Source organism: Tachyglossus aculeatus, chromosome 1, assembly GCF_015852505.1.
Source record: "Tachyglossus aculeatus isolate mTacAcu1 chromosome 1, mTacAcu1.pri, whole genome shotgun sequence".
Classification (NCBI taxonomy): domain Eukaryota; kingdom Metazoa; phylum Chordata; class Mammalia; order Monotremata; family Tachyglossidae; genus Tachyglossus; species Tachyglossus aculeatus.
Window position 1 is genome coordinate 66,771,244 of NC_052066.1, and position 26,736 is coordinate 66,797,979.

General features: G+C 46.4%; 1 protein-coding gene across 3 annotated transcripts in view; it reads right to left on the reverse strand.

The window, feature by feature from the left end:
* The window catches only part of VPS8 (VPS8 subunit of CORVET complex), a 367,622-nt gene that overhangs the window by 333,088 nt on the left and 7,798 nt on the right, over nt 1-26,736 (reverse strand). For 2 of the 3 annotated variants that reach the window (XM_038743776.1, XM_038743785.1), the window contains exons 1-2: nt 13,527-13,695; nt 5,394-5,611 (exon numbers count right to left, since the gene is read on the reverse strand). In XM_038743776.1, the coding sequence (XP_038599704.1) occupies nt 5,394-5,611; nt 13,527-13,563 (255 nt within the window). In that variant the 5' untranslated portion in view covers nt 13,564-13,695. Of the gene's footprint in view, nt 1-5,393; nt 5,612-13,526; nt 13,696-26,736 lie in introns of those variants that run through there. The other variant, XM_038743795.1, reaches the window with a different exon arrangement.

The following is a 26,736-nucleotide window of genomic DNA, read 5'->3' on the forward strand; positions in this document are numbered from 1 at the left end:
CCATCACTTTACTCACAGATACAGTCATTCAATCCATCACTGGTATTTATTGAGCCTTACTGTGTGCAGAGCACTGCTTAGAGAAGCAGCGTGGCTCAGTGGAAAGAGCCCGGGCTTTGGAGTCAGAGGTTGTGGGTTCAAATCCCAGCTCTGCCAATTGTCAGCTGTGTGACTTTGGGCAAGTCATTTAACTTCTCTGGGCCTCAGTTCCCTCATCTGTAAAAGGGGGATGAAGACTGTGAGCCCCCCGTGGGACAACCTGATCACCTTGTAACCTCCCAGCGCTTAGAACAGTGCTTTGCACATAGTAAGCGCTTAATAAATGCCATCATTATTATTATTATTACTAAGTGGAGAGGACAACAGAGCTGGTGGACACATTCCCTCCCACAACGATAATAATAATAATAATAATAATAATAATAATAATAATGGCATTTGTTAAGCACTCACTATGTGCAGAGCACTGTTCTAAGCGCTGGAGAGGAATACAAGGTGATCAAGTTGTCCCACGTGGGGCTCACGGTCTTAATCCCCATTTTCCAGATGAGGTAACTGGCTCAGAGAAGTGAAGTGACTTTCCCAAGGTCACACAGCAGACACGTGGCGGAGCCGGGATTCAAACCCATGATCTCTGACTCCAAAGCCCGGGCTCTTTCCACTGAACAAGCGCACAGTCTACAAGCAGTTCTAGGCTGGGAGGTCACGAGACTCAGGGATAACGTATGTAATGCGCAGCCCAGTCGAAAGCTTCCATTTTTCTTCTTTTCCTCCCAAGGGAGTCAATCAATCGATCGTATTTATTGAGCGCTTACTGTGTGCAGAGCACTGTACTAAGCGCTTGGGAAGTACAAGTCGGCAACACAAAGAGACAGTCCCTACCCAACAGCGGGAGTCAATCTTCGCATTCCCTCCCACCCCAAACCGTTCACCAGATCGTCCCCCCACAACCAAATGCCCTGATTTGAGTTTCTGTTCTGCCTTTGCCTGGTGTTCACTTTGGCAAGCCACAGAGGGAGATGCATAATTAACTTCAATAATTAATAATTCATAATTTACTTCCCCCTTCTAGACAGTGAGCCCACTGTGGGGTAGGGACTGTCTCTATATGTTGCCAACTTGGACTTCCCAAGCGCTCAGTACAGTGCTCTGCACACAGTAAGCACTCAATAAATACGATTGATTGATTGATAGATTGATAAAGGCCTTGGATCACCTTCACCCGGTTTTAACAGCTCCAGCTGGCTGAAGAGACTTTTCAAAATCTGGGAGGACTCTCAGCCCAGCTCCAGTTTAAGTGGATCTCCTGCAGCTGATCATTCAATCAATCAATCGCATTTATTGAGCGCTTACTGTGTGCACAGCACTGTACTAAGCGCTTGGGAAGTACAAGTCAGCAACACATAGAGACAGTCCCTACCCAACAGCGGGCTCACAGTCTAAAAAGGTCTAAAAGCTGAAGCTGATGTGTAAAGGGAGGAAAATCTGCAAGCACATCATCTTGGACTTACCAGGCGCTTAGTACAGTGCTCTGCACACAGTAAGCACTCAATAAATACAACTGATTGATCGATTCATCCCCCACAGCACCTGTATATATATATATATATATATATATATATATATTTGTACATATTTATTACTCTATTAATTTATTTATTTTACTTGTACATATCTATTCTATTTTATTTTGTTAACGTGTTTGGTTTTGTTCTCTGTCTTCCCCCTTCTGACTGTAAGCCAACTGCTGGGTAGGGACCGTCTCTACATGTTGCCAACTTGTACTTCCCAAGCACTTAGTACAGTGCTCTGCACACAGTAAGCGCTCAATAAATACAACTGACTGATTGATTGATTGATCCGAGGCTGTGAGCCCACTGTTGGGTAGGGACCGTCTCTATATGTTGCCAACTTGTACTTCCCAAGCGCTTAGTACAGTGCTCTGCACACAGTAGGCGCTCAATAAATACGATTGATTGATTGATTGATTGATATCATTTGAGGCAGAAGGCTTGGGGAAAACTGATTTCCTTTTCACCTCATCTGTCTTCTGTCCAGGATTGATTCCACAATGGACACTTTCATGTCCAGGAGTTTTATTTTAAATTGTCCACCTCTGCTCCAGCCATGGAGTGCCATCATTGAGAAGCTGCCCCCTTCTTTGCAGGGGCCTGGGGTTGCGGTCAGAGGTCATGGGTTCAAATCCCAGCTCCGCCACTTGTCAGCTGTGTGACTTTGGGCAAGTCACTTCACTTCTCTGGGCCTCAGTTCCCTCATCTGTAAAATGGGGATGAAGACTGTGAGCCCCAAGTGGGACAACCTCATGACCTTGTATCCCCCCAGCGCACATAGTAAGCACTTAATAAATGCCATTATTATTGTTATTATTATTATTATTATTGGGGGGAGAATCTAAGAGCTCTGGAGAGAGATCCTCTTAGTAACATACTGTAGGCTCAGTACACTTCAACAAAGAACCTTACCGTGTGTCCTTATGATAATAATCATAATAATGATGGCATTTATTAAGCACTTACTATGTGCAAAGCACTGTTCTAAGAGCTGGGGAGGTTACAAAGTGATCAGGTTGTCCCACGGTGGGCTCACAGTCTTAATGCCCATTTTACAGATGAGGTCACTGAGGCCCAGAGAAGTGAAGTGACTTGCCCAAAGTCACCCAGCTGACAATTGGCGGAGCCGGGATTTGAACCCATGACCCCTGACTCCAAAGCCCGGGCTCTTTCCACTGAGCCATGCTGCTTATGATGCCAGCCCCTCAGCACTTGGATACATCCCCTCTATTCTGTTGCTTCCCCTACCTGAAATTTAATTTTAATATACCCTCTGCTAGACTGCAAGCTCCTTGAGGACAGGAATCTTGTCTTCCTCCTCTACGGTAAGCTCCAACCAACTTAATACAGTATTCCAGAGAAGCAACATGGCCTAATGGATAAAGCAGGGGCCTGAGAGTCAGGAAGAACTGAATTCTCCAGCGTGGCTCAGTGGAAAGAGCCCAGGCTTTGGAGTCAGAGGTCATGGGTTCAAATCCCGGCTCCGCCAATTGTCAGCTGTGTGACTTTGGGCCAGTCACTTCACTTCTCTGTGCCTCAGTTACCTCATCTGTAAAATGGGGATTAAGACTGTGAGCCCCCTGTGGGACAACCTCATCACCTTGTAACCTCCCCAGTGCTTAGAACAGGGCTTTGCACATAGTAAGCGCTTAATAAATGCCATAGAGAAGCAGCATGGCTCAGTGGGAAGAGCCCGGGCTTTGGATTCAGAGGTCATGGGTTCAAATCCCGCCTCCGCCACTTTTCAGCTGTGTGACTTTGGGCAAGTCACTTCACTTCTCTGTGCCTCAGTTACCTCATCTGGAAAATGGGGATTAAGACTGTGAGCCCCCCGTGGGACAACCTGATCACCTTGTAACCTCCCCAGCGCTTAGATCAGTGCTTTGCACATAGTAAGTACTTAATAAATGCCATCATTATTATTATTATTATTATTATTCTAATCTCAGCTCTGCCGCGTGTCTGCAGTGTGACCTTGGGCAAGGCACATAACTCCTCTGTGCCTCAGTTACCTCATCTGTAAATTGGGGATGAAGACTGAGCGGTCTGGAAGACAGGGACTGTGTCCATCTGATTACCTGTATCCAACCCAGTGCTTAGAACAGTGCCTGGCACATAGTAGGCACTTAAATACCACAAATATTACTATTACAATAAAAGAGAGTTGGTCGCTACTTTCCTTGCCCAGAGTGAGCTGCCAAACGCCAGGCTGATGAGTCTGCTGCTATTGCTCAAGTTTATCCCACGGGACTGTTCAAAGAGGCAACAGAGAAGCAGCATGGCTCAGAGGAAAGAGCCTGGGGTTTGGAGTCAGAGATTGTGGGTTCAAATCCCGGCTCTGCCAATTGTCAGCTGTGTGACTTTGGGCAAGTCACTTCACTTCTCTGTGCCTCAGTTCCCTCGTCTGTAAAATGGGGATTAAAACTGTGAGCCCCCATGGGACAAGCTGATCACTTTATAACCCCCCCAGCTCTTAGAACAGTGCTTTGCACATAGTAAACGCTTAATAAATGCCATCATTATTATTATTATTAACAGATATCATCATCATCATCATACGTACTTGACAATTACCATAAAAAAATTCTCTCTCCCGTTGGCTTAAAATCCATGCCTGTCAGAGATCCAAAGACACATCTCAAATGTTGACTTTTCCATCCAAACCGCTACCTTGTTGGTTCAATCTCTCATCCTATCCTGACTGGATTACTGCAACGGCCTCCTTTCTGAACTTCCACCCTCCTGTCTCTCTCCGCTTCAGTCTATTCTTCACTCTGCTGCTGGAATTATCTCTGTACAGAAACGCTCTGGGTACGTCACTCCCCTCCTCAAAAATCTCCAGTGGCTACCAATCAACCTACGCATCAGGCAGAAACTCCTCACCCTGGGCTTCAAGGCTGTCCATCCCCTCGCCCCCTCCTCCCTCCCCTCCCTTCTGTCCTTCTCCAGCCCAGCCCGCAGCCTCCGCTCCTCTGCCACTAACCTCCTCACTGGGCCTCGTTCTCGCCCGTCCCGCCGTCGACCCCCGGCCCACGTCCTCCCCCTGGCCTGGGATGCCCTCCCTCCCAATATCCACCAAGCTAGCTCTCCTCCTCCCTTCAAGGCCCTACTGAGAGCTCACGTCCTCCAAAAGGCCTTTCCACACTGAACCCCCTTTTTCCTCTCCTCCTCCCCATCCCCCTCCCCGCCCTACCCCCTTTCCCTCCCCACAGTACGTGTGTATACTTGTACATATTTATTACTCTATTTATTTTATTAATGTGCATAGAGCTATAGTTTTATTTATTCTGATGGTATTGACACCTTTCTGCTTGTTTTGTTTGGTTGTCTGTCTTCCCCTTCTAGACTGTGAGCCCGTTGTTGGGTAAGGATTGTCTCTATACGTTGCCAATTTGTACTTTGCAAGCGCTTAGTACAGTGCTCTATCAATCAATCAATCAATCATATTTATTGAGCGCTTACTGTGTGCAGAGCACTGTACTAAGCACTTGGGAAGTACAAGTTGGCAACATATAGAGACGGTCCCTACCCAACAACGGGCTCACAGTCTAGAAGGGGGAGACAGACAACAAAACCAAACATATTAACCAAATAAAATAGAATAAATATGTAGAAGTAAAATAGAGTAATAAATCTGTACAAACATATATACATATATACAGGTGCTGTGGGGAGGGGAAGGAGGTAAGGTGGGGGGGATCGGGAGGGGGAATGGGGGAGAGGAAGGAGGGGGCTCAGTCTGGGAAGGCCTCCTGGAGGAGGTGAGCTCTCAAGCTTTGAAGGGAGCCCCGTACAGTCTAGTTCCAAGATGAAGGGCTTTACCAGCTCGGGTTTGAGTTCCAGCTCCTTGTCCAGATCTATGTAGGCGAACTTCAGAAGCAAGGCTTCCTGACCGAGCGACCGATTCAGGTCGTCTTCGGGACCCAACGGGCAGGCACTTGATTCCACCCTTTCACGCTCTGGCTCGTTTTCCATCTTCCCTTCTAACAGAATGCGCAAGGGTTTTCTCCTTTCCTCCTCAGAGATCCCAGTGATGAATTCTGTTCCGAGAAAGAGAGGCAAACCAATAAACCAAGAATTGCAGCAAAAATCCCTCCGATTTCATACTCAATCCATCAATCGTATTTATTGAGCGCTTACTGTGTGCAGAGCACTGTACTAAGCGCTTGGGAAGTACAAGTTGGCAACATATAGAGACGGTCCCTACCCAACAGTGGGCTCACAGTCTAAAAAGGGGGAGACAGAGAACAAAACCAAAACATACTAACAAAAACGTCAAGCGAAGCCCACCTTTCAGGCTGCTCCGGCACCCGATCACCTTGTAACCTCCCCAGCTCTTAGAACAGTGCTTTGCACATAGAAAGTGCTTAATAAATGCCATTATTATTATTATTATTATTATTATTATTATTATTATTATTATTATCTGGGTCACCGCACGCACTCTGCCCAAAGTCGGCAGCAAGTCCCGGGCCCCTCTCCTTGTACTTTCTGCTCTTTCAGGCGTCTCCAAGTTCTCCCATCCCTGTGAACGCTCTGGGACCACTCTCTCCTGGTTCTGGCACCTCATCCCCCGCATCACTCCCCTCTCAGAGAAAAAGAGAGAAAGAAAGAGAGAGAAGAGAGAGAAAAAGAGAAAGAGAGAGTGAGAAAGACAAAGAGGGAAAGGGGGGGATGAGAGGAAGAGAGAGAGAGAAGAGTGTATGTGGAGGTACAAGCCTGGGAGCATATTACATGAGAGAAAAACTCTCTCTTTCTCTCTCTTCCCCCCACACCAGTAACACCCACCATTGGGCCAGGCCAAGGGATGTTGCCCCAGAGGAAGAGTAGATGGCATCAGCTTGTACTTCCCAAGCGCTTAGTACAGTGCTCTGCACACAGTAAGCACTCAATAAATACGATTGATTGATTGATTGATCAGCAGGAGTGGTGGTTTTCAGGTGCCGCCCTCCCCTCCCGCCCACACTGCTCCTTCTAACTCAGCCGCCCCCTCGGCTCTCTACTTGCCCAAGGATGGACCCAACCCCCCTCCACCCCGCCTGTTCATTCACTCATTCAATCGCATTTATTGAGCGCTTACTGTGTGCAGAGCACTGTACTAAGCGCTTGGGAAGTACAAGTTGGCAACATATAGGGCCTGTGCGCCTCATCCCCTCAAGTCAGGCTCCCCCCTCGTTGCCATTTCCTGGGGCCCACTTGGAAGAATAATAGTAATAATTGTATTTGTTAAGCATCTACTATGGGCCAGATGACCCAGACTGAGCCCCCGCCTCTTCCTCTCCCCCTCCTCATCCCCCCGCCTTACCTCCTTCCCCTCCCCACAGCACCTGTATATATGTATATATGTTTGTACGGATTTATTACTCTATTTATTTATTTATTTTATTTGTGCATATTTAGTCTATTAATTTTATTTTGTTAATATGTTTGGTTTTATTCTCTGTCTCCCCCTTCTAGACTGTAAGCCCTCTGTTGGGTAGGGACCGTCTCTCTATGTTGCCAACTTGTACTTCCCAAGCGCTTAGTACAGTGCCCTGCACACAGTAAGCGCTCAATAAATACGATTGAATGAATGAATGAATGAATGGGCCAGGCTCTGTACTAAGCGCTGGGGTGGATACAAGCAAATAATAGGGTTGGACACAGTCCCTGTCCCACATGGGGCTCACAGTCAATCCCCTTTTTACAGAGGACATAACTGAGGCCCAGAGAAATGAAGTGACTTGCCCAAGGTCACACAGCAGATGTGTGGCAGAGCTGGGATTAGAACTCAGGTCCTTCTGACAACGAGGCCCAGGCTCTCTCCACTAGGCCCCACTGCTTCTTCGGGACCATGGGATTAAGCGCTTAGTACAGTGCTCTGCACACAGTAAGCACCCAATAAACACGACTGAATGAATGAAGCAGCATTCCTTCATTCCTGCCCACAACAAGCTCACAGTCTAGAGGGATGGCCAAGTGGCTAGAGCCCGGGCCTGGGACCTGAGTTCTAATCCCAGCTCTGCCACACGTCTGCTGTGTGACCTTGGGCAAGTCGCTTCTGTTCTCTGGGCCTCAGTTCCCTCATCTGTAAAATGGGGATGAAGACAGTGAGCACCATGTGGAACAGGGACTATGTCCAACCCAATTATCTTGTATCTACCCCAGAGCTTAGAACGGCGCCTGGCACATACTAAGCACATAACAAATACCATAATTCTTATTATTATCAATCAATCAATCATATTTATTGAGTGCTTACTGTGTGCAGAGCACTGTACCAAGCGCTTGGGAAGTACAAGTTGGCAACATATAGAGACAGTCCCTACCCAACAGTGGGCTCAAAGTCTAAAAGGGGGAGACAGAGAACAAAACCAAACATACTAACAAAATAAAATAAATAGAATAGATATGTACAAGTAAAATAAATGAATAAATAAATAGAGTAATAAATATGTACAAACATATATACATATATACAGGTGCTGTGGGGGAGGGAAGGAGGTAAGATGGGGGGATGGAAAGGGGGATGAGGGGGAGAGGAAGGAAGGGGCTCAGTCTGGGAAGGCCTCCTGGAGGAGGTGAGCTCTCAGTAGGGCCTTGAAGGGAGGAAGAGAGCTAGCTTGGCTGAAGGGCAGAGGGAGGGCATTCCAGGCCAGGGGGAGGACGTAGGCCGGGGGTCGATGGCGGGACAGGCGAGAACGAGGCCTAACGGTGAGGAGATTAGCGGCGAGGAGCGGAGGGTGCGGGCTGGGCTGGAGAAGGAGAGAAAGGAGGTGAGGGAGGAGGGGGCGATTATCATTATATCTCCGACACAGCCCGAGGGACCGGAGAAACCTTGGACCTCCAATAACTACTATGACTTGGGGGTGCTCAGACTGTACCCTCTTCTTGCTTTCTAGACCCACTGCAGTCCCTCTCTCTCGACTGTAAACTCACTGTGGGCATTCATTCATTCATTCATATTTATTGAGCGCTTACTGTGTGCAGAGCACTGTACTAAGCTCTTGGGAAGTACAAGTCGGCAACATATAGAGACGGTCCCTACCCAACAGCAGGCTCACACTCTAGAAGGGGGAGACAGAGAACAAAACCAAACATATTAACAAAATAAAATAGAATAAATATGTACAAATAAAATAGAGTAATAAATACATACAAACATATATACAGGTGCTGTGGGGAGGGGAAGGAGATCAGGCGGGGGGGATGGAGAGGAGGAGGGGGAGAGGAAGGAGGGGGCTCAGTCTGGGAAGGCCTCCTGGAGGAGGTGAGCTCTCAATAGGGCCTTGGAATGCATGGAGTGGGCAGCAAATGCATCTGTTATATTGTCATATCTGTTATATTGTCGTACTGTACTCTCCCAAGCACTTAGTACAGTGCCCTGCACACAGTAAGCGCTCAATAAATACAATTGACTGAGTGACTAAGGGGAACCCTGGGATTACCATTCATTCATTCAATCGTATTTATTGAGCGCTTACTGTGTGCAGAGCACTGTACATATCTATTCTATTTATTTCATTTTGTTAGTATGTTTGGTTTTGTTCTGTCTCCCCCTTCTAGACTGTGAGCCCACTGTTGGGTAGGGACTGTCTCTATATGGTGCCAGCTTGTACTTCCCAAGCGCTTAGTACAGTGCTCTGCACATAGTAAGTGCTCAACAAATACGATTGATTGACTGATTGGACTAAGTGCTTGGGAAGTACAAGTTGGCAACATAGAAAGACGGTCCCTACCCAACAGCGGGCTGATCACCCCCAAACCCCCCCAGCCAGTTAGGGAGGAGGGGAGGCCCGCAGACAGCTTTGGGGCACCTTGAAATCATCTTTCGTATCTTTGAACAAGAAACGTTGGGAAGCAAGGAAAAAACCTCTCCACCTAACCCACCTGTCTTTTTGATAACTCTGCCCAGAAAATTCCACCTCTTTCCTTGTAGCCTCCCTCCTGGGGTCCTTCGTCAGTTCTTCCTTTTAGCTAAACTAAATCCTCCAGCTGACATTTTGGCTCCTCTCCCCTTCCGACCTCGTGGTCCTTCCCACGCTGAACTCGTCCACGTCTAGAAACGTATTATTCATTCATTCATTCAATCATATTTATTGAGCGCTTACTGTGTGCAGAGCACTGGACTAAGCGCTTGGGAAGGAGAAGCAGCGTGACTCAGTGGAAAGAGCCCAGGCTTTGGAGTCAGAGGTCAGGGGTTCAAATCCCAGCTCTGCCAATTGCCAGCTGTGTGACTTTCGGCAAGTCACTTCACTTCTCTGTGCCTCAGTTCCCTCATCTGTAAAATGGGGATTAAGACTGTGAGCCCCATGTGGGACAACCTGATCACCTTGGAACCTCCCCAGTGCTTAAAACAGTGCTTTGCACATAGTAAACGCTTAATAAATGCTATCATTATTATTATTATTATTATTATTACAAGTTGGCAACATGTCGAGACGGTCCCTACCCAACAGCGGGCTCACAGTCTAGAAGGGGGAGACAGACAACAAAACCAAACATATTTACAAAATAAAATAAATAGAATAAATATGTACAAAGAAAATAGGGTAATAAATACGTACAAACACTCACTCTCCGGCCTTCGGTTCCTCTACCCTTGTCCGAGGGCCTAGATCCCAACCCTCACTTTGGCTACTCTCTTCCAGATTCCCCACGTCGCTCGGATCATGGAGCCCAGGTCCTGGCTTGGGACGGAATGGCGAGGCCTACTGGATGGCTCTAAGAGTCGGGAGGATCCGGCCTTTAATCCCAGTTCCGCCACCTGTCCGTTGGGAGACCTTGGAAAAGTTGCTTCACTTCTCCTGGACTCAGTTACCTCACCTGGAAAACGGGGATTAGGACTGTGAGCCCTGTGTGGGACGGAATGGCGAGGCCTACTGGATGGGTCTAAGTGTCGGAAGGATCTGGCCTTTAATCCCAGTTCTGCCACCTGTTTGTTGGGAGACCTTGGACAAGTTGCTTCACTTCTCCTGGACTCAGTTACCTCACCTGGAAAATGGGGATTAGGACTGTGAGCCCTGTGTGGGACGGAACGGCAAGGCCTACTGGATGGCTCTAAGAGTCGGAAGGATCTTTAATCCCAGTTCCGCCACCTGTCCGTTGGGAGACCTTGGACAAGTTGCTTCACTTCTCTTGGACTCAGTTACCTCACCTGGAAAATGGGGATCAGGACTGTGAGCCCCATGTGGGACAGAAGCAGTGTGGCTCAGTGGAAAGAGCCCGGGCTTGGGAGTCAGAGGTCGTGGGTTCTAATCCCAGCTCTGTTACTTGCCAGTTGTGTGACTTTGGGCAAGTCACTTCACTTCTCTGGGCCTCAGTTCCCTCATCTGGAAAATGAGGATGAAGACTGTGAGTCCCACCTGGGACAACCTGATTACAAGTATCTACCCCAGCGCTTAGAACAGTGTTTGGCACATTATAAGCGCTTAAATACCAAAAACCATCATGACAGGGACTGTGTCCAACTCAATTACCTTGAATCTACCCAAGCGCTTAGTACAGTGCCTGGCACATACTAAGCACTTAAATACCACAATTAATATCATGGCATTTAATATTAATCGATTAATTAATATTATTAATTAATATTAATTAATAATATTAATTAATTGACTGATTAATATTGGTTAGTATTAGTTTATGGCCTTAATTAATATTAATTGATGACATTAATTAATGATATTAATTACTAATGTTGATTAATATTAATTGATGATATTAACTGATATTAATTAATAATATTAATTAGTAGTAATTGATGGTGTTAATATTAATTAATGTTATGGTATTGTTGATAATAGTATGGTATTGATAATATTATACCACAATAATGATGGCATTTATTAAGCGCTTACTATGTGCAAAGCACTGCTCCAAGCACTGGGGAGGCTACAAGGTGATCAGGTTGTCCCACAGGGGGCTCACAGTCTTAATCCCCATTTTCCAGATGAGGGAACTGAGGCCCAGAGAAGTGAAATGACTTGCCCAAAGTCACACAGCTGAGGGCCCAGCCAGAGTGAAGCACCATGGCGGGGTTTCCCAGCAGCCCCCAGATACAAATCCCAGCATTATGCGGGCTCTTTCAGTTGGCCAAACTACTGGTTGATACTGATTTTTTTAATGGCATTTGTTAAGCGTTTACTATGTGCCAGCACCGTACTAAGCGCTGGGGTAGATGCAAGTTAGGTTGGACAAAGTCCACATCCCACATTCATTCATTTATTCAATTGTATTTATTGAGTATGCAGAGCACTGTACTAAGCACTTAATAATAATGGCATTTGTTAAGTGCTTACTATGTGCAAAGCACTGTTCTAAGCGCTGGGGAGGTTACAAGGTGATCAGGTTGTCCCCCGTGGGGCCCACAGTCTTAATCCCCATTTTACAGATGAGGTAACTGAGGCCCAGAGAAGTTAAGTGACTTGCCCAAAGTCACACAGCAGACAAGTGGAGGAGCCAGAATTATAATAATAATAGTAATGATGGCATTTATTAAGCGCTTACTATGTGCAAAGCACTGTTCTAAGCGCTGGGGAGATTACAAGGTGATCAGGTTGTCCCACGGGGGGCTCACAGTCTTAATCCCCATTTTTACAGTTGAGGTAACTGAGGCCCAGGGAAGTGAAGTGACTTGCCCAAAGTCACACAGCAGAGAAGTGGAGGAGCTGGAATTAGAACTCATGACCTCTGGATCCCAAGCTCGAGCTCCTTCCACTGAGCCACGCTGCTTTGGCTCACAGTCTTATTCCCCATTTTACAGATAAAGGAACTGCGGAAGAGAGAAGTCAAGTGACTTGGCCAAGGTCACCCAGCAGAGTAGTGGAGGATCTGGGAATAGAGCCCAGGTCCTTCTGACCCCCAGGCCTGTGCTCCACCCACTAGTCCACCCTGCTCTCATTAGACGCTCCATTTCCCACCTCCTCATTCCTTAAAATCTGTACAGTATGATTTTCTCCCAAAGCAATTAATCAAAGGGATGTTTGATATATCTTTGGGAAATCTTTTGTTTTTCTTGGTGGGGGTGGGTGAGAGGGTTGGATACATCTATAATAATAATAATAAAGTTGGTATTTGTTAAGCGCTTACTATGGGCCAAGCACTGTTCTAAATGCTGGGGGGATACAAGGTAATCACGGTTGTCCCACGTGGGGCTCAGTCTTAATCTCTTCCTCCCTTCAAGGCCCTACTGAGAGCTCACCTCCTCCAGGAGGCCTTCCCAGACTGAGCCCCTTCCTTCCTCTCCCCCTCGTCCCCCCCTCCAGCCCCCCCACCTTACCTCCTTCCCTTCCCCACAGCACCTGTATATATGTTTATATGTTTGTACATATTTATTACTCTATTTTTATTTTACTTGTACATATCTATTCTATTTATTTTATTTTGTTAGTATGTTTGGTTTTGTTCTCCGTCTCCCCCTTTTAGACTGTGATCCCACTGTTGGGTAGGGACTGTCTCTATATGTTGCCAACTTGTACTTCCCAAGCGCTTAGTACAGTGCTCTGCACACAGTAAGCGCTCAATAAATACGATTGATGATGATGATGATGATAAATACGATTGATTGATTAATCCCCATTTTACAGATGAGGGAACTGAGGCCCAGAGAAGTGAAGTGACTTGCCCAGAGTCCCACAGCTGACAAGTGGCAGAGCTGGGATTAGAACCCACAACCTCTGACTCCCACGGCATCTTTCCACTGAGCCACACTGCTTCTCTGTGTGCAATGGGTTCCCTGCTTTTAACCTTCCTGAATCTCATTCAGTATTGATCGAGCGCCGATTGTGAGCAGAGCATCGTACTAAGTGCTCTAATGAATCTCATTCTATTAGAGCATTTAGTACGATGCTCTGCTCACAATCGGCGCTCAATAAATACCACTGATTTTGAATACCACACCCACAACTGGTCAAAACCTTACCCGTATCCTCTAAAGGTAGAAGAGTTAAGCCACCTTTCCCAGCTCGGACTCACCTAAACTCTTACTGGGCAAGTTCTCTGTTCCCACCATTCAGGTCGACGATGCAACGTTAAATAGGCCAGATATTAATGCTAAATGAGCGATTAATTACTTTTATTGGCGCTCATAACCCTTGCAGAATGCTCCTTGTTATCCTGCTCCTCTCCTCTGCCGCACCCTGGTTGAAACCAAACAACAAAATATTGGCTCCTCCTTCCACGAACAACGGACCGGTCTCCGTCTGGAGAGTTCGCCGCCCAGAGCGTCTGCTCAGAGGAATAATAATAATAATAATGATAATGATGGCATTTATTAAGCGCTTATAAATTTATTTTATTTTGTTAGTATGTTTGGTTTTGTTCTCTGTCTCCCCCTTTTAGACTGTGAGCCCACTGTTGGGTAGGGACTGTCTCTATATGTTGCCAATTTGTACTTCCCAAGCGCTTAGTACAGTGCTCTGCACATAGTAAGCGCTCAATAAATACGATTGATGATGATGATGATTGTAGAACTTGCTCAGAGCCCCTCACCCAGACTCTCACGGGATTTTAAGCACTTACTATGTGCCAGGCAAAATTAAGCGCCGGGGTGGACACGAGCCACTCGGGTTGGACACAGTCCCTGTCCCGCGGCGGGCTCGCGGCCTCCATCCCCATTTTACAGATGAGGTAACTGCGGCACAGGGAAGTGATTTGCCCAAGGTCACCGAGCAGGGCCAGGATTAGAACCCAGTGCCTTCTGGCTCCCAGGACCGTGCTCTATCCACTAAGCCATGCTGCTTCCCTGCTGGCCCTGCTTTGGGGGGTTGGTTTTTTCATGGTATTTGTTAGGCACTTACTATGTGCCCGGCACTGATCTAAGCGCTGGGGGAGATACAAGATAATCGCGTTGGACACAGACCATGTCCCACATGGAACTCCCCATCATAATCCCCATTTTCCAGAAAATAATAATAATAATGGCATTTATTAAGCACTTACTATGTGCAAAGCACTGTTCTAAGTGCTGGGGAGGTTACAAAGTGATCAGCTTGTCCCACAGGGGGCTCAACAGTCTTCATCCCTATTTTCCAGATGAGGTCACTGAGGCCCACAGAATAATACTAACAATAATTACGGTATTTGTTAAGCACTTACTATTCATTCATTCATTCAATCGTATTTATTGAGCGCTTACTGTGTGCAAAGCACTGTACTAAGCGCTTGGGAAGTACAATCAATCAATCAATCAATCGTATTTATTGAGTGCTTACTGTGTGCAGAGCACTGTACTAAGCGCTTGGGAAGTTGGCAACATATAGAGACGGTCCCTACCCAACAGCGGGCTCACAGTCTAGAAGGGGGAGACTACTAGGTGCCAAGCACTGTCCTAAGCGTTGAGGTAGAAACAAGGTAATCAGGTTGGCCCACGTGGGGCTCCCCGTCTTGATCCCCATTTTCCAGATGTGGTCACTGAGGCCCAGAGAAGTGAAGTGTCTTGCCCAAGGTCTCACAGCAGACAAGTGGCGGAGCTGGGATTAGAACCCAGATCCTTCTGACTCCCAACCCCGGGCTCTATCCACTAGGCAACGTGTTCTGATGGTTCATGAACACACAGGCCAGCCCAGGGCCCTTCACAGGCCAAATGAGTCCAGCCTGGTGTCAAGAGTGACAGACTGAGCCCCTTCCTTCCTCTCCTCCTCGCCCCCTCTCCATCCCCCCATCTTACCTCCTTCCCTTCCCCACAGCACCTGTATATATGTATAGATGTTTGTACATATTTATTACTCTATTTATTTATTTATTTTACTTGTACATATCTATTCTATTTATTTTATTTTGTTAGTATGTTTGGTTTTGTTCTCTGTCTCCCCCTTTAAGACTGTGAGCCCACTGTTGGGTAGGGACTGTCTCTATATGTTGCCAATTTGTACTTCCCAAGCGCTTAGTCCAGTGCTCTGCACATAGTAAGCGCTCAATAAATACGATTGATGATGATGACGAGTATGCTGTAAAAACATTCATTCATTCAATCGTATTTATTGAGCGCTTACTGTGTGCAGAGCACTGGACTAAACGCTTGGGAAGTACAAGTTGGCAACATAGAGGGACGGTCCCTATTTTACAGATGAGAGAACTGAGGCTCAGAGAAGTGAAGCGACTTGACCAAATTCACACAGCTGACAGTTGGTGGAGCCGGGATTTGAATCCATGACCTCTGACTCCAAAGCCCGGGCTCCTTCCACTGAGCCAATCATATTTATTGAGCACTCACTGTGTAGAACACTGTACTAAGCGCCTGCAAAGTACAAATCGGCAACGTATAGGGACAATCCTTACCCAACCATGGGCTCACAGTCTAGAAGGGGGAGACAGACAACGAAACAGCTGTGTGACTCTGGGCAAGTCACTTCTCTTCTCTGGGCCTCTGGAAAATTGGGATCAAAACTGTGAGCCCCCTGTGGGACAACCTGATCACCTTGTAACCTCCCCAGCACTTAGAACAGTGCTGTGCACATAGTAAGCGTTGGACAAACACCATCACTGTTACTAATCAATCAATCAATTGTATTTATTGAGCACTTACTTTGTGCAGAGCACTGTACTAAGCGCTTGGGAAGTACAAGCTGGCAACATATAGAGACAGTCCCTACCCAACATGGGCTCACAGTCTAAAAGGGGGAGACAGAGAACAAAACCAAACATACCAACAAAATAAAATAAATAGGATAGAAATGTACAAGTAAAACAAATAAATAAATAGAGTAATAAATATGTACAAACATATATACATATAATATATTATTATATTATTATTCACTGGGTCTCAGATTTCCCATCTGTGCAATGGGGATCACCTCCCCAGCGCTCAGAGAGGTGCTTGGCACATAGTAAGCACCTAACAAATGCCATCATTACTTTTCTTAAGTCACTTCACTGGGCCTCAGTTCCTTCATCTGTCTTCTAGACTGTGAGCCTGTTGTTGGGTATGGACCATCTCTAAATGTTGCCAACTTGTACTTCCCAAGCGCTTAGTTCAGTGCTCTGCACACAGCAAGCGCTCAATAAATACGATTAAATGAATGAGGCCTTCCCAGACTGAGCCCCCTCCTTCCTCTCCCCCTCCTCACCCCCCACGCCTTACCTCCTTCCCCTCCCCGCAGCACCTGTATATATGTATAGATGTTTGCATGTATTTATTACTCTATTTTACTTGTACATATTTATTCTATTTACTTTATGTTAGTATGTTTTGTTGTTTTGTCTGTCTCCCCCTTCTAGACTGTGAGCCCACTGTTGGGTAGAGACTGTCTCTATATGTTGCCAACTTGTACTTCCCAAGCGCTTAGTCCAGTGCTCTGCACACAGTCAGCGCTCAATAAATACGACTGAATGAATGAATGAATGAAACAAAACACGTGGACAGGTGTCAAGTCGTCAGAACAAATAGAATTAAAGCTAAAGGCACATCGTTAACAAAATAAATAGAAGAGTAAATATGGATAAGTAAAATAGAGAAATAAATCTGTACAAAACATGACCCACCAGGGCATCCCTTGGTCACCACGGCCCAATTCTGCAGGAATTCTGCAGGATTCCTGCTGAGTCTGCCCACTCTGCAGCATCTTTGTTGTCTGTCTCCCCCTTCTAGACTGTAAGCCCGCTGTTGGGTAGGGACCGTCTCTATATGTTGCCAACTTGTACTTCCCAAGCGCTTAGTACAGTGCTCTGCACACAGTAAGCGCTCAATAAACGCGATTGAATGAATGAATGAATCCCCCGGGTGGTACTTTAGTCAGAAACCTTCCCCACTGAAGCGGCAAGGCCTAGTGGAAAGAGGCTAGGGTGGGGAGTCAGGAGATCTGGGTTCAAATCCCCCTTTCACCACGCTGGCAAGCATTCATTCATTCAATCGTATTTATTGAGTGCCTACTGCGTGCAGAGCACTGTACTAAGCGCTGGGGAAGTACAATTCAGTAATAAAGAGAGACAATCCCCACGCACAATGGGCTCACAGTCTAGAAGTGGGGAGACAGACATCAAAGCAGCATGGACTAGTGGAGAGAGCCCGGGTTTGGGAGTCAGAAGGTTATGGACTCTGATCCCAGCTCCGCCACCTGTCCGCTGTGTGACCTTGGGCAAGTCTTTTCGCTTCTCCAGGCCTCAGTTTCCTCCTCTATAAAATGGGGATGGAGATTGTGAGCCCCACGTGGGACAGGGACTGTGTCCAACCTGATTTTCTTGTATCCATACCAGTATTTAGTACAGTCCTTGGCATACAGTAAGTGCTTAGTACCATAATTATTATTATTACTACTTGCCTCCACAGTGACCTTGGGCAAGTCAATCAATCAATCAATCAATCGTATTTATTGAGCGCTTACTGTGTGCAGAGCACTGTACTAAGAGCTTGGGAAGTCCAAGTTGGCAACATATAGAGACGGTCCCTACCCAACCGTGGGCTCACAGTCTAGAAGGGGGAGACAGAGAACAAAACCATTTAACTTCATTAATTCTATTAATATTAATAATAATAATAACAATAATAATTTTGATATTTGTTACACACTTACTATGAGCCAATCACTGTTCTAAGCACTGGGGTAGATACAAGGTAATCAGGTTATCCCACATGGTGATCACAGTCTTAATCCGCATTTTCCAGATGAGGTAACAGAGGCAAAGAGAATAATAATAATAATGATAATGGCATTTATTAAGCACTTGCTATGTGCAAAGCACTGTTCTAAGCACTGGGGAGGTTACAAGGTGATCAGGTTGTCCCCCGGGGGGCTCACAGTCTTCATCCCCATTTTACGGATGGGGTAACTGAGGCACAGAGAAGTGAAGTGATTTGCCCAAAGTCACACAGCTGACAATTGGCAGGGACGGGATTTGAACCCATGACCTCTGACTCCAAAGCCCGGGCTCCTGTCCACCGAGCCACGCTGCTTCTCAACAATCATATTTATTGAGTGCTTACTGTGTGCAGAGCACTGTACTAAGTGCTTGGGAAGTACAAGTTGGCAACATATAGAGACAGTCCCTACCCAACAGTGGGCTCAGTGAAGTGACCTGCCCAAAGTCACACGGCCGATAAGTGGCGGAGCCGGGATTAGAACCCACGACCCCTGACTCCCAAGGCCGGGCTCTTTCCACTGAGTCACGCGGCTTCTCTAGCCACAAGCCCTTACTGTGTGCGAAGTACTGTACTAAGCCCTTGGGAGAGTACAATATAACAATAAACACACTCCCTGCCCACAACGAGCTTCGAGTCTAGAGGGGGAGACAGACATTAATATAAATAAATTACATATAGGTACATTAACGGAAGCAGCTTGGCTCAGGGGAAAGAGCCCGGGAGGTCATGGGTTCAAATCCCGGCTCCGCCAATTGTCAGCTGTGTGACTTTGGGCAAGTCACTTCACTTCTCTGGGCCTCAGTTCCCTCATCTGGAAAATGGGGATGAAGACTGTGAGCCCCCCGTGGGACAACCTGATCACCTTGTAACCTCCCCAGCGCTTAGAACAGTGCTTTGCACATAGTAAGCGCTTAATAAATGCTATTATTATTATTATTAACAATATTAACTTCCCTGTGCCTCCATTTCCTCACCTGTAAAATGGGGATTAAATACTTGCTCCCCTCCAACTTCGATTGTGAGCCCCAACTTTAACTGTGATCCCCATGTAGCATGGGTAATGCGTCTGATCTAAACTGAACCATATCTAAGTGTTTAGCAAATAGTAAGGGCTAAACAAGCACCACTATTTTTTATAGTGTCTGTTAAGCGCTTACTAGGTGCCAGGAAGAGTACTAAGCACTGGGGCAGATACAAGGTAATCGGGTTGGACACAGTCTATGTCCCACGGGGGGCTCACAGTCTTAACCCCCATTTTCTAGATGAGGGAACTGAGGCCCAGAGCAGTGAAGTGACTTGCCCAAGGTCATCCAGCAGACAAGTGGCTGCTGGACAAGTGACAAGCAGCGTGGCTTAGTGGCAACAGCCCGGGCTTGGGAGTCAGAGGTTGCGGGTTCTAATCCTGACTCCGCCACTTGTCAGCTGTGTGACTTTGGACAAGTCACTTCACTTCTCGGTGCCGAAATGACCTCATCTGTAAAACGGGGATTAAGGCTGTGAGCCCCAAGTGGGACAACCTGATTGCCTTGTATCTACTCCAGTGCTTGGAACAGTGCTGGGCACATACTTCCCAAGCGCTTAGTACAGTGCTCTGCACACAGTAAGCGCTCAATAAATACGATTGATGATGATACTAAACACTTAACAAATACCATCATTAATAGTAATATAACAATAATAATGGCCTTCATTAAGCACTTACCATGTGCAAAGCACTGGGGAGGTTACAAGGTGATCAGGTTGTCCCACGGGGGGCTCAGAGTCTTAATTCCCATTTTACAGATGAGGTGACTGAGGCAGAGAGAAGTGAAGTGACTTGCCCAAAGTCACACAGCTGACAATTGGCAGAGCCGGGATTCAAACCCATGACCTCTGACTCCAAAGCCCGGGCTCTTTCCACTGAGCCACGCTACTTATTTATCCTCAGCCCTCCGCTGTGTGGGTCTGGGTGCTTGTGTACATCTGAGGATGTGTGTGTACACGAGTGTCTGCGAGTGTGTACATATGTGGGGGTGGCTGTGTGGGAAGGGGTGTACATCCGTGCTGGAGTGTGTGTGTATGTGTGTATGGATGTATGTGGGTATGTATGAACGTGTGTCTGTCTTTTGGACTGTGAGCCCACTGTTGGGTAGGGACCGTCTCTATATCTTGCCAACTTGTACTTCCCAAGTGCTTAGTACAGTGCTCTGCACACAGTAAGCGCTCAATAAATACGATTGATTGATTGATTATTATTAAGTGGTGGAGCTGGGGTTAGAAACCAGGTCCTAAGCGTGGGACTCGTGGGGCGGGAACTGGGTCTACCCAAGCACTTAGCACAGTGCTTGGCACGTAGTAAGTAGCTGATCCAATCCAGCATTGTTATCAGTCATTAGGAGCATCTTCTCACTTCACTGACCGAAGTGAAGATAAATGACACTGCTTCCTCTGATTTGCAAAGTCCAAGAATGTCACGGAACAATAATAATAATAATAATAACAATGGTATTTGTTAAGCACTTACTATGTGAGATGCAGCATGGCTCAGTGGCTTTGGAGTCAGAGGTCATGGGTTCAAATCCCGGCTCCGCCAATTGTCAGCTGTGGGACTATGGACAAGTCACTTTACTTCTCTGTGCCTCAGTTACCTCATCTGTAGAATGGGGATGAAGACTGTGAGCCCCCTGTGGGACAACCTGATTACCTTGTAACCTCCCCAGCGCTTACAACAGTGCTTTGCACATAGTAAGCGCTTAATAAATGCCATTATTATTATTATTATTATGTGCCAAGCACTATACTAAGCACATGGGTGGATACAAGCAAATCGGGTTGGACACAGTCCCTGTAGCTCACAGTCTCAATTAAAAAAAAAAAAGTCAGCATAGTTGGACTTAATCTTCACCAAGCCCTACTAGTGATCTCTCTGCATTCTGTTCCCCGTGGTTATTGACAATTATTTTTCTTCCCCATCCTTTTTCCACTTAGGAAAGTAAACCCACAAGGGTGTTAGATCTTCGTTTTTGGCAGTCTCCAGCAGAAATCTCACCAATTCTTCGCGGGTTGTTTTTCCCAACAATAATAATTGTTATTATTAATACAATCCTAGTAATAAGCACTTACTATGTGGCATGTGCTTTTCGAGGCACTAAGGGTAAATACCAATTAGGTCTGACAATAATACCTGTCGCACATGGGGCTTTTATAGACTTAAGTAGGAGGGAAAAACTCTAATAGAGTTAGAACTGTTACTAACACAACGATTGCAGGTGGAAGTGGGGCTTTCTGGGAGAGATGTGTCAGTGGCATCGCTATGGGTTGGAGACGACTTGACGGCATAAGACAAAACAATAATAATAATAATAATAATAATAATGGCATATGTTAAGCGCTTACTATGTGCAAAGCACTGTTCTAAGCACTGAGGAGGATACAAGGTGATCAGGTTGTCCACGTGGGGCTCACAGTCTTCACCCCCATTTTCCAGGTGAGGGAACTGAGGCCCAGAGAAGTGAAGCGACTTGCCCAAAGTCACACAGCTGAGAACTGCGTGGCTCAGTGGAAAGAGCACGGGCTTTGGAGTCGGAGGTCATGGGTTCAAATCCTGACTCCGCCACATGTCTGCTGTGTGACCTCGGGCAAGTCACTTCACTTCTCTGAGCCTCAGTTCCCTCATCTGGAAAATGGGGATTAAGACTGTGAGCCCCATGTGGGACAACCTGATCACTTTGTACCCCCCCCAGCGCTTAAAACAGTGCTTTGCACATAGTAAGCATCTAACAAATGCCAACATTATTATTATTATTATTAATTGGCCGAGCCGGGATTTGAACCCATAACCTCTGACTCCCAAGCCTGGGCTCCTTCCATTGAGCTGCTTCTCTAGGCACTGAATCCCCGTTTTACAGTCGCGGAAGCTGCGGCCCAGAAAAGGGAAGTGAGGTGGGATTAGAACCCAGGTCCTCCGCCCCCTAGGCCCGGGCTCTTTCCCCCAAACGTTTCTTCCCATGATCTTGGCCAGTTCTCTTGGCTCCACAATGCAATTCAATCAATCAATCAATCGTATTTATTGAGTGCTTACTGTGTGCAGAGCACTGGACTAAGCGCTTGGGAAGTCCAAATTGGCAACCTATAGAGATGATCCCTACCCAACAGTGGGCTCACAGTCTAAAAGGGGGAGACAGAGAACAAAACCTAACATACTAACAAAATAAAATAAATAGAATAGATATGTACAAGTAAAATAAATAAATAAATAGAGTAATAAATATGTACAAACATATATACATATATACAGGTGCTGTGGGGAAGGGAAGGAGGTAAGATGAAGGCTTCTTTCCTTCTCCAGCCCAGCCCGCACCCTCCGCTCCTCTGCCGCTAATCTCCTCACCGTACCTCGTTCTCGCCTGTCCCGCCGTCGACCCCCGGCCCACGTCACCCCCCGGGCCCGGAATGGCCTCCCTCTGCCCACCCGCCAAGCTCGCTCTCTTCCTCCCTTCAAGGCCCTGCTGAGAGCTCACCTCCTCCAGGAGGCCTTCCCTGACTGAGCCCCTCCCTTCCCCTCCCCCTCATCCCCCCTCCATCCCCCCATCTTACCTCCTTCCCTTCTCCACAGCACCTGTAATATATGTATATATGTTTGTACGTATTTCTTATTCTATTTATTTATTTATTTTACTTGTACATATCTATTCTATTTATTTTATTTTGTTAGTATGTTTGGTTTAGTTCTCTGTCTCCCCCTTTTAGGCTGTGAGCCCACTGTTGGGTAGGGACTGTCTCTATATGTTGCCAATTTGTACTTCCCAAGCGCTTAGTACAGTGCTCTGCACATAGTAAGCGCTCAATAAATACGATTGATGATGATGATGATGAGGGGGATGGAGAGGGGGATGAGGGGGAGACGAAGGAATGTTTCAATACATCGGGCCGGCTGAAGTCATCGTTCACCAGTTCCTTTCTCATGTCAACGTTGCTTTCGGCCCTCTCACGTCTTATACTGCTTTAAAATGGTTTCTTTATAGGAAGAATGGCTTTAAAAGCCTCCGCGTTCTACACGTCAACTCCTGGTGGGCTCTCCTCCCTCCTATAAAGGAAATTTTCTTCTACATATCATCAAGAGGAAGATAAAACCACCTCGCAAGCCAATAAGGAAGTCGGTTACCGCACTCTTGCCCAACTTTGGACTGAAACAGGAGTTCCAGACAGCCAACGCTGACTCCTTTCATTCATTCATTCAGTCGTAGTTATTGAGCGCTTACTGTGTGCAGAGCACTGTACTAAGCGCTTGGGAAGTCCAAGTTGGCAACATCTAGAGGCGGTCCCTACCCAACAGCGGGCTCAGTCTAGCAGCGGGAGACAGATGACAAAACAAATCATATTAACAAAATAAACTAAATAGAATAAATATGTACAAGTAAAACAGAGTAATAAATATGTTGTTGTTTTGTTGTTGTCTCGTTTTGTCGTCCGTCTCCCCCTTCTAGACTGTGAGCCCGTTGTTGGGCAGAGACCACCTCTATATGTTGCCGACTTGTACTTCCCAAGCGCCTAGTACAGTGCTCTGCACACAGTAAGCGCTCAATAAATACAATTGAGTGAATGAAAGAATTTCAGGCCCCAAAGGGCCTTCCTATTCACCATGGCTTTTTCTAGACCTTGAGGTCCCTTAATGGGATTAGGCGCTGACTGTACCAAGTGCTTGGGAAAGTACAAGTGCTTCTAGAGAAGCAGCGTGGCTCAGTGGAAAGAGCACGGACTTTGGAGTCGGAGGTCATGGGTTCGAATCCTGGCTCTGCCGCTTGTCAGCTGTGTGACTTTGGGCAAGTCACTTCACTTCTCTAGGCCTCAGTTCCCTCATCTGGAAAATGGGGATGAAGACTGTGAGCCCCACGTGGGACCACCTGATCACCTTGTAACCTCCCCAGCACTTAGAACAGTGCTTTGCACACAGTGAGTGCTTAATAAATGCCATCATTATTATTATTATTATTATTATTCTCCATGCTTCAGTTACCTCATCTGTGAAATGGGGATGAAGACTGTGAGCCCCCCCCATGGGGCAACCTGGTCACCTTGTAACCTCCCCAGGCGCTTAGAACAGTGCTTTGCACATAGTAAGCGCTTAATAAATGCCATCATTATTATTACTATTCTCTGTGCTTCAGTTACCTCATCTGTAAAATGGGAATTAAGACTGTGAGCCCCCCGTGGGACAACCTGATCACCCTGTAACCTCCCCAGCGCTTAGAACAGTGCTTTGCACATAGTAAGCCCTTAATAAATGCTATTATTATTATTATTCTCTGTGCTTCAGTTACCTCATCTGTGAAATGGGGATGAAGACTGTGAGCCCCCCCATGGGACAACCTGATCACCTTGTAACCTCCCCAGCGCTTAGAACAGTGCTTTGCACATAGTAAGCGCTTAATAAATGCCATCATTATTATTATTATTCTCTGTGCTTCAGTTCCCTCATCTGTAAAATGGGAATTAAGACTGTGAGCCCCACGTGGGACAACCTGATCACCCTGTAACCTCCCCAGCGCTTAGAACAGTGCTTTGCACATAGTAAGCCCTTAATAAATGCCATTCTCATTATTATTATTATTATTATTATTATTATTATTCTCTGTGCTTCAGTTACCTCATCTGTAAAACGGGAATTAAGACTGTGAGCCCCACGTGGGACAACCTGAGCACCTTGTAACCTCCCAAGCGCTTAGAACAGTGCTTTGCACATAGTAAGTGCTTAATAAATGCCATCATTATTATTATTATTATTATTCTCTGTGCTTCAGTTCCCTCATCTGTAAAATGGGGATTAAGACTGTGAGCCCCCTGTGGGACAACCTGATCACCTTGTAACCTCCCCAGCGCTTAGAACAGTGCTTTGCACATTGTAAGTGCTTAATAAATGCCACCATTATTATTTTTATTAATACAACACAGAACTGTTAAGCAGATTGCTTGCCCACAACAAGCTTTCAGTCTACAGAAGCAGCATGGCCTAGTGGATAGAATACAGGCCTGGGAGCCAAAAGGACCCGAGTTCTAATCCCGACTCCGCCACTTTGCTGCTGGGGGACCTTGGGCAAGTCGCTTCACTTCTCTGTGCCTCAGCTATCTCATCTGCAAAATGGGGACTCAGGTTCTGAGCCCCACATGAGACATGGACTGTGTCCCACCTATTCAGCTTATAGCTACCCCAGTGCTTAGTACAGTGCCTGGCACAGAGTAAGCGCCTAATGAGTAGAATTAAAAACAAAACAAAAATCTAGACTCCAGTTCCACTCTCTGCTGTAACCATGAGGATGGCAATGAGAGCAGTACTGGAAATTGAGCGCTTAGTGCAGTGCTCTGCACACAGGAAGCGCTCAATAAATACAATTGTATGAGAAGTAGCATGGCTCAGAGCCAATAATAATAATAATGATGGCATTTGTTAAGCGCTTACTATGTGCAAAGCACTGTTCTAAGCACCGGGGAGGTAACAAGGTGATCATGTTGTCCCACAAGGGGCTCACAGTCTTAATTCCCATTTTACAGATGAGGTAACTGAGGTTCAGAGAAGTGAAGTGACTTGCCCAAAGTCACACAGCAGACACGTGGCGGAGCCGGGATTTGAACCCATGACCTCTGACTCCAAAGCCCGGGCTCTTTCCACTGTGCCACGCTGCTTCTCAAGAGCACGCACGGGCTCGGGAATCCGAGGTAAGAGTTTCTAATCCCCACCCTGCCACGTGTCTGCTGTGTGACCTTGGGCAAGTCATTTAACTTCTCGGAGCCTCAGTTACCTCATCTGCAAAATGGGGATTAAGACTGTGAGCCCCACGTGGGACAACCTGATCACCTTGTATCCCCCCCAGCGCTTAGAACAGTGCTTCGCACATAGTAAGCGCTTAACAAACGTCATCATCATTATTGTTATTATTATTATTATTTCATTATTACTATTATTATTATCATTATTATTAAAGGCCCCACCTCCTTTTCAGGAACTTAATAGGCCTGGCCCACATCATCATCATCATTAGCTAGCATGCCATAAGAACATCCCAACATGAAGTGACAAGTTCTAGAGGATACAGCATCAGCCTGCGAGTCAAAAAGACCTGGGTTCTAATCCTCACTCGACCAACTGTCTGCTGTGTGACCTTGGGCCGGTCTCCACTTCTCTGAACCTCAGTTACCTCTTCTGTAAAATGGGGATTATGACTGGGAGTCCCATTTGGTACACGGACTGTATCCAATTTGGTTAGCTTGTATCCATTCATTCATTCAATCGTATTTACTGAGCGCTTACTGTGCGCAAAGCACTGTACTAAGCGCTTGGGAAGTACAAGTTGGCAACATATAGAGCTCCTTTTCAGGAATTTAATAGGCCCGGCCCACATCATCATCATCATTAGCTAGCGTGCCATAAGGACATCCCAACATGAAGTGGCATGTATCTACCCCAGCGCTTAGTACAGTGTCTTCCAGACGGGGAGTGCTTAACAAATACCATAAAAAAAAAACCAAATCCCACATTCTCAAGCAGAAAACACAAACCCTCACAACCAGGCACAATGTCTCTGAACAGGCACACGGCATATACACATTTTAACACGGTATTAACATGCA